General features: G+C 35.5%; 1 protein-coding gene and 1 long non-coding RNA gene across 3 annotated transcripts in view; both read right to left on the bottom strand.

Moving 5' to 3' along the window:
- Positions 1-2,610: 2,610 nt before the first annotated feature.
- Positions 2,611-13,761, bottom strand: part of LOC131051267 (O-fucosyltransferase 2) — an 83,229-nt gene continuing 72,078 nt past the window's right edge. For both annotated transcript variants that reach the window (XM_057985703.2, XM_059211048.1), the window contains exons 8-10: positions 10,076-10,413; positions 9,590-9,830; positions 2,611-3,388 (exon numbers count right to left, since the gene is read on the bottom strand). In XM_057985703.2, coding sequence (XP_057841686.2) covers positions 3,068-3,388; positions 9,590-9,830; positions 10,076-10,413 — 900 coding nt within the window. In that variant the 3' untranslated portion in view covers positions 2,611-3,067. The remainder of the gene's footprint in view (positions 3,389-9,589; positions 9,831-10,075; positions 10,414-13,761) is intronic.
- Positions 3,397-9,583, bottom strand: LOC131051269 (uncharacterized). Its single transcript, XR_009107102.2, has 3 exons — positions 9,160-9,583; positions 8,928-9,037; positions 3,397-8,832 (listed from the first exon to the last, which is right to left on the bottom strand). It is a non-coding gene; the product is annotated as an uncharacterized LOC131051269 (long non-coding RNA).

Below are 13,761 nucleotides of genomic sequence, written 5' to 3'. Positions count from 1 at the left end.
GCCACTCGTATCTTGAAAAATTCATTATGTTTGCGCTCTTTGAGATGCTCGAGAATGGTGATACCTATATGGCCAAAACTTTGTTTGCTTGCAACCTATTGCAATAAAAAATTAATCTCAAGTATGCATCTTTTTATTTTTAAATTTCAACTTCTTTTTTATATATATTATAGTTTATATTTTTTAATAGTAAATGTTATATCTATATTCAATATATTGCAAGTTCTTCAACTCAACAAAATTAAAGTACATTAGCGCTTATCCCCTTAGTTAAACATAACTAATTAGGTGCAAATAAAATCAAGGATTCGATGTTTATGAACTCAAACCTGCATCTCATCATGTACAACACTTGATTAGAGTGAAGAGAGGACAAGAAAATTTGAGATATAACTCCTAAATATGCTCTTACATATATTGTTGCATAGCTTGCCCAAGTCTCTATTGATGAGGCTATTTCCACATATGACACATATCATGAAAGTGGAACAATAGTAGATTGCGGTTCAAATAAAAGTGAACCAACTGTTGATTATCATGCTCTCAATGAAAACAATCAAGAACCATATGAATTATTGATTATTGATTGTAATTTGTATTTTTATTGATATTTGAATATTTACAAATCATTTAATTATGAATCAATGAATTTCAATTAACAAATATTTTATTTGTTTTTTATTGAGTTGTGTAGAGATTTTGAAAGGGTTTGAACCCTACTACAAAAGAATCCACACAACAACAAAAAGAAAGTGAAAAACAAGGGACCTAACCCTTTACAAAGCTACCATAAGACAAGGTGAAACAAGCCCAACTTAAACAACACCAAACCTAGGAGGAGTAAGCCTTCTCGCCAAAAGCTCGAAGAAGAGTTTGAGGTAGTGTTTTAGAAAGACCTTTCTTCCTCCAAACAATAGTCTAAGAGACATTTAGCATCCACATTCTCAAAGCAAGGGAAAGCACAAAGGGGTTTACCTATTGACATATTCTTTGTTTGGAGTTATGAGATATTTAAAAAAACTATTATTTGGTTTATTGACAATTATGAACATTGAATTTATGAATATTACTTATTATTATTTTTAAAATTTTATATATAAAAACCCAAACTCATACTAAAAGCAAAAAAATTGTCATACCAACACACCCGAACCTAGAGCTTGTCCTCATATGCATACCAAGACCGGCAGATCAAAAAAAATTCACTTGAGCCATTGTTCCTATTTCTTAGTGGTAGATATCTAGGAATTGATTTTCACAATAGGCTTAGTTGGCAGACATGTAGATCAAAGAGGATCCAAGGGGGAAGGAAAGCTTTATACCTTCTTCTAAACAGACGTAGGAAAGCAAAGTTGTGGGATTGGAAGACTAAGAAAACACTTTTCAGTTTGTTAGCGGTGCCAATTATTCTTTATAAGTGTGAAGTTTGGGAATATGGCATGTCAAACCACAAATGCCAACAAATAGACAGAATTTAAAAACAACTAATAACTAGTTGCCTCAAAGTCAAATCAATGATACCTTATGAAATTCTTTTAGCTAAGGCTAGAATGTTCCCAATTGAGGCTTCCATAATCATCCGATTGTTATGCTACTTAAAAAAGGTTGAAAACATAGATAAGCACCAATGGCCCAAAATGATTGTTGAAGAGGAGCTAAGTCGTAGGAAAAAGACCTAAAAGAACCAAAATAGCAAGTGGACGAACAAGTGGGGCATAAATCTACATAACTGTCCTGGCACCAAGGAGGAGATAAAAAGTGGGTGTAAGAAAAATTCAAGAAAGCCATGCGTACAAAACAGCTAGGCAGGAAAAAAGCATACTAAGTTAAAGAATTAACCCTTCTTGGGAGCATGATGAAAAAGTTTATTTGTTATCTGCAATCATTGGAAAGGCTAAAATTCTAATTGCACGGTTAAAGACTAGATTTCATATTTGAGATGTGAAACTGATAGACGGAAGGTGCCAAAAGAAGATTGGGAAGAAAAGACATCCATTTTTTGCAGCAAGAGGGCAATGGAAACAGAACGGCATTTCATCAAGGAGTGTGAAGCTTATGAAGATATTCAGAGTCAATTTGATAACGAATTAAAGTTGGACACTTTGAATGAGTTTTTTGAATAGGCAAGGCTTCACAAAGCAGCGAGCTTCTTACTCAAGATTCATAACAAAAGAACTAACATGGAAAAGGACTTGAAAACGGATTGATTTGGGCATCTTTGTCCCTTAGACTGCTGGGTCTCGTGGACATCATTAAAATCCCTTCATTCATTCATCCTGTTTGTTTCTCATTTAGAGCCACTTGTTCTTGTTGGCACCTAACGTGGAATTCTTGTCTTATATCCATGTCATAGCACATGAATTCATCAAATCATTTCCTAATTCAAACTCATATTATGTTGAATGGAAGCAATATTTTCCCATGCACAAATAAAAATGAAAATGATGATCCAGTACCCACCCACCATTCCAGTACTGTACTGGAAGGACACTACTAAAATATTGAGAAAACCTCTGCCGACAATTATTTGTTTTATCTCGTACTAAAATTTTCTAAGGGGCAATTTTTACAGTGTGACCAAAATGTCACTTCTTTGATTTAAAAACTAACTGCTTGATAATTTTTTGTTTTCTTCTTCAACTGAAATTTTCAACGAACAATTCTTACAGTGACCAAAAGGTCTCTTGCTGTCAAATAAATTGTCAGAGGAAGAATTAAACATTGAATATTTGCTGTGTTTAGCAAAAAAATTGTCTATTACAATGAAATGAAAAAATCAGCAACAAGCTGACGTCATTTCTCTGCCCACTCAACCGTCGAAAACCATTCACCAGGTAGCCTTCAGATAATGCAATGGGCAACAAATACAAAAAAATCTCCAATACATTTGATTTCAAATGAATAAGAATGGGCACATAAAATAAGATTGATTAATCAAAAAGAATGATGCTTAATTCCTAAATTTTATTTCAGGGGATTTCCAAACCCCTCAAGGGAAGGAAGCCGACATGAGCTATAACTACACCCGGAGGAAAAATCAACAAGAACCGTGATATTGTACAAAAGCTTATGTTTGGGAACTATTCATCTGGCACATGCATTCGGAACACCTAGGGTGTCTGTAAATGCTCCTTGCAATTGGACGAACCTGCACCTTTTTACTTTCTCTAACAGTCTTTCTGATTCTTTCTTGAAATTCATTCCATTCTATGGTAGTGTTTTTGGAGAAAATGCCAGCTAATCGTTTCTTGTTGGGTCGTATGGTCGGTAGGCGTCCACCACCATAATAGGTTCGAAAACCAGACACTAGAGATGAAAGCTGGCTGCCCGAGTCTGTCATGGCAAATGCATCAGCAGCAGCACAACCAATGAAGTCAAGTGCTGCCAACTGCAGCCACAAGATGTCATATTTGTCACTCTTTTATCAATGTAAATACAGGGAATTTTGTAATTAAATCTTGGAAAAATACGAATAAAACTGCAGGTATAATGGTATAGAGATTACCAATCTATACAAAATCCAGAATTAAAAAGAGAGATAAAAATCCAACAATTGTTATCATCTAAATAATGCAACAGAACAAAAAGCTTATCTAATAAATTTGAAGGTGTATCTAAGACACCATTATTGGGAACAATAGTAGAAGATTATCTTAATGGAATGAATGTCATATCTTCATAATAGTTCTAAAACATCCATGAGGCCTAGTTCCCTCTAAACAGCCATATCGATTGTAACAATTTCACAAATCTAAATTAGATATTAGCATAGGATTAATATATCAGAGATTAGATCAAGTATCTTTATGGACAATAAGTGCGCATAAACAATGTACCTTGTGGGTAAGTTTGGAACCAATAGCTTAACTGGAGATCATATTGTAAAATAGGAGAGTCATGTACCTATATAAGCATGCATCCTATAAGTGTGCAAGCGAGCAATTTAAAGTCATATCCAAGAAATATCATCGACTGTAGTAGAACAAACAGAACAAAGTAGCACTGACATTTTTAGCCGCACTCTTGCCCATCATGGGCAAGGTGGTAGTAGAACAAACAGAACAAAGTAGCACTGGCATTTTTAGCCGCACCCTTGCCCATCATGCGCAAGGTGGCCTTCATGAATGTACATATTTTTGGTTTATCTTCTGTGTGTTGTTTTTGACATATACGTGTGGATTACTCTTGAATGATATTAAATATAAGGTTTATTCCCTCCATAGACTGAAAACTTACACATATCATGTCCTTTGAATCCTCTGAGCAGCTTGGGTAAGCTGCCAATTTGGGGTTAATGTATGATTGGTTTGTAGAAATACGCAATCAAAATAGGCTAACATTTTGGGTTCCATTACGGGAAACTCATCTAATGCTGCAGATGGCTATGTAGGGTTCAGATGTAGAAAATCTGTTGTTTGTTTTTAATGGTGAGTTTGTAGCTTTGAGAGTCCCATATTGAGTGTTTGTTTGAGATTCTCTTTATCTTACACACGGTTGTAGAAGAAAAGCTACTATTAACTTACACTATTCAGGATTTGAAGGTTTGTGAAAGAAATTATTGCATATGTGATATATTTTAACCCATTTGACACAAGTATTCTGTTCTTGTATTTGTGATTTATTGTTTCTGTACAAATATGGCATTATTCAGTATGTGCGCTGCATATGAGATTATGCAAATCTTTTGTGGAAAATCGTTTTTATGGTGCTCAATAAGTTGTCATGGATATGTTTTCATGGACAAAATTTGGCAAAGATGTGAGGCATGTTGTATTGAAGGAATAATGTTGACATAGTTTCAATAATTCATGCTAGACACCCTATTACTTTTCTAAGTTTCTTGCATATGCTGATTATGTAAAGGAGCACTTGACAGATGGGAGGTGCCATGTTAGATTATCAATACAATGCCTTACATTTTGCTGATCATTGTGCTCGTATCATATCTCATCCTCTATATTTATGAATGCTAGATCTGATGAATGGCACTTGGTGAACAGCATATTTATGACAAATCACTAATAGCATGAAGGTGCAAACAAAACACAAGACATAAGTACAGACAAGATATAAAGAAGCTATAATACAATTTCTCTTTGTCTTAGCACAGATTTACAGGGAAAATAATTAAAAATATGCTGTGTGGTTTGATGAGTATGGTTGTAGTGCTATATGAAGTGCGAAGGGTGATTAGTAAACGTGCAAAGATAGAATTACGAAGCTCTCCAAAGGATTGTTTTATAGATGGTAATTACATCGGGAAGAAGCACATGCAAATTCAGTGCATCACTATATTGTCTTTGGAGGTATTTTAGCTCACAGTCTATACCCACACGCCATAGTTGTGCCAAAGCAGAAACTCTCCTGGGTTAAGATACTAATAAGTGCACAGTCCGTCAATAAAGCATATAGCTTGCATGTAAAGAAGATGGATAGGATAGGCCAAGATATGGCCATTGGTATTAATTTATATTAAAATTTTATCATACAAAATGAACGCAAAGGTACTTTGTGTGAAACTTACCTGTGACACAATTTATGTTCTTTTGGGTACAAATGGCAGATCAGACTGTGGAAAGCAAAACATCAGAGCAATAAAGAGTGCTTCCCAGTGAACATAAAAAGCATGAGCATGTGAATAAAATTGCTGGCTCACAAGTCTACATGGAACAATGGTGTGTACACTTATCTAATGCACCAATATTATTACTTGAGGAGGAGATGGTTGGAACAACAAAAGAGCAATTATATTATGCGCCAACAGGTGCACTCACATATAGATTGGTAGCTGACGGGGACAAAACAAAAGGCACCAGCAGCAACACAACCTATTGCTGTTCTCTGATGATTTATCATAACATGTAGTAGTGCTTATGCATCTGGTTTAAGGGTTGTAATATAGCTTACAGGAATAAAGTTGTAAGATAGTTTCTGGTTGTAACATACATGCCATGCCAGCATGCCCTGTTTTGGAATTCCTAATGGCAGTACCTGAATTTTCGGATAAACAGCATACAGAAATTTAGTTTGCAAAATTTCTTGGTGGATGCATACCTGACTGCAAAATTCTATGGATGTAAAGTTCACGGCAACAGAGACTCAGCCACTCTACCTTATTATTCCATCCATTGTTTTATGGAAAACATATGGACAGGGATCTGTTCACTACCAAAGATCATTGGCTGCAGTAAAGGGAAGAAGGTGCATTGCATATCTGAGCAGCAATGTCTGGTGTATCAGACAGACAGAATAGTCAGTGTTGGCACAACCGCACAAGAATATTCGTACAGAATATGGTAACCAGACCTAATATTAAGTTTCTTATTAAGTGATATTGCACTTTTAGGGTTTTAATAAGATGAAGCCTGCATCTGAGAAGCTTTTAGTAATCGATCTCACAAAGTGAAAAAATAAGCAATATTGAGTTTGGGAAAGAAAAAAATTAGTAATATAATTGTGGAGTGCTAACAATAAAAGTATTTTAATTAATTTAATTGGTATTCATTGTACCAATAATTATATACATATAGCCACTGCAGATTTTAGCATGCAAATAAAAGCAATTGTCTATTAATGTTGCAGACTCAAATAGTTTATTTGATTACAGACAGGTTTTTTGGGAAATCATTTATTTATGTTGCTGGCTCCAGTTTTTGGAGAGATAATTTGATTACCTAACAGAAAAGATAAACATAAATGAATGGATAATTGTTGTTTGATCTTTTATATGTCATATGGAGGTAGTAGACTGATCACCTCTGCCACCATAGGCTTGATATTGGAGAAGGTCCCATCTTGTCAATAGTGACGCCATTCTTCCAGGTTCTTCTTTATCATGCGCAGATGCGGTATACACATTGATTGTGTTATTTGCCATATGATAGAGACAGGATTTTATTGATTTCCACAAACAAATTGGATGCATTTCACAAAGGTTTGTCCTATTAGACATGGGTTGGTTGAGTATTGACAGGTTGCAGAGATGTTTCCAAAGAATATGTACTATAGGGTACATGCACAACCCACAAGGCACAGAATGACAGTAGATACAGGAACTTGGTTGGTGAGTTGCACACTTCTAAGGAAATGTTATTTTGTGTACTTGATGGTGCTCCAAAAGCTAGTGAGATTAGACAGAGATTCATAGCAGTGGAAGATGGTGATTGTTCCATAGTGCAAGGGGTGCGGATGGTGGGATTGCATAAATATTGATTGAACGAACCACATTTACAACTCTTGTTCCTACACATTTTCCAAATACAAATGGTTACTCATGTTTTCCAGTGGGATGGATCAAGTACTATACAGACAGACACAGCATGGTTTACAAGGTTTTCGGTTCCACTAATTTGATGGATGATTGGGGTTTGTGAAGCAGGTATGGTAGAAGTTAGAACTAAGAATTTATGATATATCCAAATGTTGAGATGCCTAGATACAGATTGGTATTGCCCCTTGGTTGAGATTAGTAGATTTGTTTAGTTAAGGTGATATCTTGAGCAGATACAGGGCTGCACCATATGATTCAGTTTGCAGGTGCATATTAAGGGGAAGAAGTGTTGAATTTTGCATGTTGTTTCAGCAGGCTTGTACTTGTTGGTAAGTGAAATGCATGTCCGGGACATAGTGCATAGTTGAGTATGTATACATAGTGCAAAGGAACATGTGACATGTCATATGCTGACACTTTCACAAGCATCCAATATTTGAGAGCAGCAAGCTTGCATGAGGATAGAAGTTGAAGCACCCAGAGGCACCTGTGTGGAAGTAATATAGGTTGAAAAAGTTGGGAAGAATGATATTGTTGATGAGGATAAGTTGAGCCACGAGGATGTTGCATCATGTTATCTTGGCACCGAGTCTTCACCTGAAGTTGTGCAACATTTGATATCCAAGTGTTCTGAGGACGGAACACATAACTGAGGTTGGGGGATGCTGATATGCTAGAAGAGCTTGTATGGATTGTAATAATAGCATGAGTCTCAGTCACAAACTAGTATAGAATTAACATATTGGAAATTAAATGATATGTATTTTTGGATAACATGTGCACATAAACAATGTATCTTGTGGTTAAGTTTGGAACAAATTGCTTAACTAGAGGTAATATTTTAAATAGAAGGGTCATGTAGCTATACAAGCATGTTCCCTATACCTCTTTGAGAGACAATTGTGGAGTAATTGCATCCAACAGCAACAGGCAGGAGGAGGTGGCACTAGTGTTTGCAACTGTCCATTTGCTCACCATGAGCAATGGTGACCTTCATGTATGCATTTATTTACTGTGAAAAATTCACATTCGATCTGGTATTTATGTGTTTCTTGATATCTTTTGGCTTGTTTATTAAACATGCATCTAGATTTATGATTACTCATTAGTATTATGTAGAATGTTTATTGGCTCTAAAACCTGAAATCTTACAAAGATTAGTGTCATCTCAATCCTTTGTGAAACTCAGGTGAGCTGCCTCTTTGAAGATTGATATCCCTGTGTGTGGTTCCTCTTTTAAGTACTAGCCTAGGTTTGTAAGTGCATTATCAAAATAGGCTAACACTACCTAGCCCTAGGAAAAGGAATTTTTAAATTTGCAAAATGCCAGACTTGTATCTATGAAAAGTTGTGACAATCAACTTATGGAAACATTTTTATATAAGAGGCAATTGACTAGATACAATTTGAAACTTCAGATTAAGTTGTAGATAATTATGCAGCTCTAATTGCTAGAACTCCCTACCACCAGGCTTTCTAGAGAACTGTGACACAAATTGATGGAGATCTTAACACCTCATTTTGGACGCTGCACGCCATCACTACATCCAGCACTGATATAGCTGCAGGGAATTGATTTTATAAGTGTCCACTTAGTGGTGAGATAAATCAAGAAAGAAAACTTGAGTAACTGAGGACCTTAAAATTTTGATCTTACTATGAACTGGAAGTGTTGGATGTGTCTACTTTGTTACAACTGAACCCTAATGGTACATGAACTATACTTGAATTTGGTACACTTTGTTGCCCATTGTACTTTCTTGATTTCTTGACATGTAAACAAAGGAGTTACATAAGAGATCAGAATATAAATTGCTGCATAATCTCGATTCATTAAAAAAGAGATTGTCTATAGATTACATAATATATACAGAAAACTCTGTTTTTACCTGAGATGAAAAATTTGCAAATGGTCTTATCTCCTCTGACAAAAAGAGATCTTAGCACCTCATTTTGGATGCTGCAAACCAAAAATGCATCCTGTACTGATAAAACTAAAGGAAACTTGATTATGTGGGAATCTATCTTAGGGGCAAGATAAATCAAGAATGGAACTTGTGTGCCTCGGAACCTGAACATTTGGATTTTACTATGAGCTGAGATAGGTGAATGCGTCTGCTTGATTACAGCTAAACGTTTATGCTATACACACTATACTCATATTTTGTACATTCTGTTGCCCATTATACTTTATTGATTTCTTGACATTTAGAACAGATGGGTAAAGAAATACATCAGAATATAAATTGTTGCATAATCTCAAATCATCACAAAAGTAGTTAGCATACACTTATCTGTATGGAACACTCTGCTATTTACCTGAGATGAATAATTTGCAAATGGTTGTATTTCCGCTGACGACAAGAGATCTTCTTTAGTGACCAGGTTAGGGTATAGGCTAGTCAAAGCAACCATCCTTGATTGTCCTCCATATATATGAGCACCTGCAAGATAAATGTGTGTTCCACGTTTGAAACCAATTGCAGCAAGCATAAGAACGGCTTCTTCTGGTGTCAAAGGGCATCTACCCATGGATCTCAAAGCTTCAGCAGAAGGTAGTCTGCATCAATCAGAAAAAGACTAGCTTCTTGTAAAATTTAAATAATAAAACTACAATAAGGAGTGAACAATTCCCTTTCACAATTTCAAACTAAACCATATCTTATAAAATCGTGTCAATCTTGAAGGCAAACTTATTTAAGAAATGTGAAAGTACAAGCAATCTTTAATACAACCTACAAAACCTTGGTTAGCTTCCATTCCCCAGTCCAACACACTAGACAAAGATAAAAAAAGATATCTTACTTAACACTCTTCTTGTACATTGTTAGTGTGGGAAAATGAATATCCCTGTACGCTTGTAACTCTTTTCTTTCCATCTCTTCACCCCCAAACTCACACATGGAATAGGCTGCCATATCAATTTCAAATCTTAGATGCAAAGCCAAATACTTGGTAGACCTTAGAGAACTATCTTTCCCCTCTTTAGCATGTTTATCATGTAAAGATTCCCCCATCAACTGTTGATCTAAAGGGCCCCATCTCTGACCATGTTCACGCATCCTCTGAACCAACATTGCCCCAGTCTCTTGAATTTTAGGAATGAATTTCAAAGCATGAAAATTACATCTGCATCGTAATCTCTGCAAGAGAACAGAAAATGGTTCTTTGAATAGCAAAAAAAAAAATCTCATGGGCACAAATAAATTAAATAAGAGAAATTATAAAGGTAGAAAGCAATACTGTGGCTTGACCCAAGAAGCAATAATATGAATTGATCATCCACATAACTTACAGATCAGTTTTTTGATGTATACTAACTGATAATCAATCAACCAAAATGAAGACAGATTCTAGCTATAAGAAGCTGTGCTCTTCTAAACTAAATTAGCAATCACCTTTCTAAATTTCTTTTGCGATTAGAAATTCTCAATCTAGTGTCCATGGTAGTGTGATTATTGGAAGGTTTGACAAAAAGTATTCCCAAATAAGAATATACGAAAGCAAAGAACCAGCTTGATGACACAAATAATGACAACTCAAATGAACCTGGAACTATTTGAGAAGGCATAGGTTAAATGGACTCAGATTGTCTGATATTATTCACAAAATATGGGTTGAGGAAGATTGCCTCAAAAAGCAACTAAATCCCAATAATTATAACAGAAGATATTATTTTTGTGATGATATTTTATGCTGATCAGCTGACACAAGAAAGAGAAAGCTCCAAGGACAATTGGGTGACAGAACAGAATTGTGTTTCCTTTTCTGAAAGGTCATTTATACTTTCATAAAAGGCATGAGATGGTGAGAAAAGTAATATGGTATTCAACAATGTTTTGATGCATGCATCATTTGTGTCAGGTCCGTTATGTGCCAAAATTTTGGATCTTCATTTGACAACACCAACCGTTTACAAGCAAAAATAGTTTTCTATTGAAAAATGAGATGATGGTACAAAAACTGCAGAAATACAAAAATCAAGAAACTTGTTCAGTGAGAACCACAAATAACAAACATTGTAAATCCCTTTTATATATATATGAGCTTCCAGATGGTTCTGTTTAATATCTATTTAAAATAGATTAGCTAATACTTGAACCCAAGACATCTCAAGCACAGGTCTTCTCAAAATTCTATATCCAAATTACATGTGAAACATTCTTAATTGACTTTCATCATGGGAAGATGATTACTTCTGGCATGTATTTAATACATAGAAAGATGGATTCTCAAGACACTTTCCCACAGTGTGTAGCAAGAAAAGCTCAACTTTATACCTAATCTGCAAAAGATATTTATCTGGGCATTTGGTTTATTAGCAAATTTTGATATAACTTACAATATGATAGGGCATTTGGTTTATTAGCAAAACATCATTACTTACAATATGAACAAACTTATGGATATAGAAATATTAATAGCCATCCTATGGTTCAAAAAAAAAAACACGTGGACTGTAAGATTTCCAACTACATGATAGGGCTTTACATGTAGCAAGTAGTATAATTAGGGCCTGCACTCATAAGATGTGAATTTTTTAAGGTATGCCATCAGTTGCTGCTGTAGATAAAGGTTTAAATCCTGAATAGCTTCACTCATGAGAGACCGATACTGCGCATGCCTTGTTCTATGGTGTGTGTACAGTCACTATAACTGCAGGTTTTGCAAACGCTTGGAGAGCTTAACACACAAATCTTATTGCATGCAATCCTTGACCTTGTATACAGTTTGTGAAAGGATCAGCTCATGCTCTTAAAGGGATGCAGATTGATAGTGAATCTCAAACCTTGTAAAGAACCTCTATAAGTTCAACTAGTTCTACCTATCAAGTTAGAAGTAGAACTGCAACTGATAGTGCAGGACTAACTCTTGGAAGTTCCTTTCCATGGGTCATCCTGCTAACAAGAACGACATCTGGTGTTAGCAAATTTCTGAGGCCTTAAATATGTTGTTGTTGGTAAGTTAACAGGGATTAGTGAGTCCTGACTGTTTATTGAAATAAAAGAACAGTTACAAGGGTCGTGATATAAAAATCCAATAATATAAAAGCATGATTACAGCCACCACAGAGAAGAACTATATCAATAGTATCTAAGCTAAACAAGTTCCAAAAATGGCAATACAAAAACTTCTGAGTAAGCAGACCAAACAATCACTAATAAATTAATAATTAGACAAAAGACGTCCTTCAGCCATCCTGGGGGCAGCTAGGTATCCCCTGCAGTTGGGGACACTTCCAGCCCCCAAAAAAAACAATTAAAATAAGGTTTGTTTTTTTTTAAATTCATTTTATGCGGTGCAGGGGGGCCACAAGCACTCCCACACCACACTAAAGCCCTAAAACGACCTAAAAGGTTAAAGCCAAAACAAAACACTAACCCAGCAAAGTCATTTCCTCTTTCATTTGCTCAGTTTTTGCTCCTTGCTGTGAGTTTGGTTCTTGCAGAAGAGATTGGACTGGTTTCGAAGAGAGATTAGACTGACTTTTGTTTTGCCTGTAGCCTGAAACAACTTATCAGTTGCAAGTTTGAAGTACAGCCAACGTATGTCATTTTTTTGAGTTTTCTAAGATTTTAGCTTGTTAATAAGTTTGTAGATCAAAAAATATTTTCAGTGATTTGGTTTCAGACTTTCAACCATAAACAAAAACACCACAAAATGAGCAGCAGTGGTAGTGACAATCATGAGGGTAGTGAAAGTGAAAATGAAGTGAACACAATGGTAGTAGACCCTTCTTCTACTTCTGAAAGTCAAACCTCAGCTTCTAATCTACAACACCGTCATGCATGCCCTTCACCCTCTTCAAAAATTTGCAAAACGCCCTTTCAACCCCAAGAAACCATTGCTTTAATTTGCTACAAATGTGACCGCCAACAAGGGTAAAAATACAGGGGGCAGCAAGAAGCGGCTTTGTCATGTTTACAACACTCATTACCATGGGAGCTATACCAGGGTTACAAGCCATTTAGTGGGTGAAAGTGAAAAAAGGTGTTAGAGTTTGTGAGTCGGATAACATTAAAACAATGGGTTGAAATGGCAAAGTTGGCTGGAGTGAGTGAGGACAGAATCACTACAACTTACAATAAGAAACGGCCATCTACTGATTTGCAACAAAGTTTTAAAACTTGGACTCGCCACAGACTCGGCAAACCAAAAAATTGGACTTGGACTCGGACTTAGACTCGTGAAAGACTCGGCAAGGACTCGGCCAAAAAAAAACCGTAGTTTTACAAAAAAACATAAAGAAATTAATGCATTTAGAGAACATAAGAGCCATAATTGAAACATTACACATCAAATGATCTCCAAACACTCCATATTTGAAATTTCATCATTTATACTCATAGAATCATACTCATTACTCATAGTTTCAAACTCTAAAATGTATAATAGCAGCATAAGTTTATAAATGTTTACAAAATTACATATATTAATATGTCCAACTCCAAATGTGAAAAACAACAATAAACAAACTAAAGAGAAGACTA

The sequence above is a fragment of the Cryptomeria japonica genome, chromosome 9, assembly GCF_030272615.1.
Source record: "Cryptomeria japonica chromosome 9, Sugi_1.0, whole genome shotgun sequence".
Lineage (NCBI taxonomy): Eukaryota > Viridiplantae > Streptophyta > Pinopsida > Cupressales > Cupressaceae > Cryptomeria > Cryptomeria japonica.
This window is presented reverse-complemented; position numbering and strand designations above follow the sequence as displayed.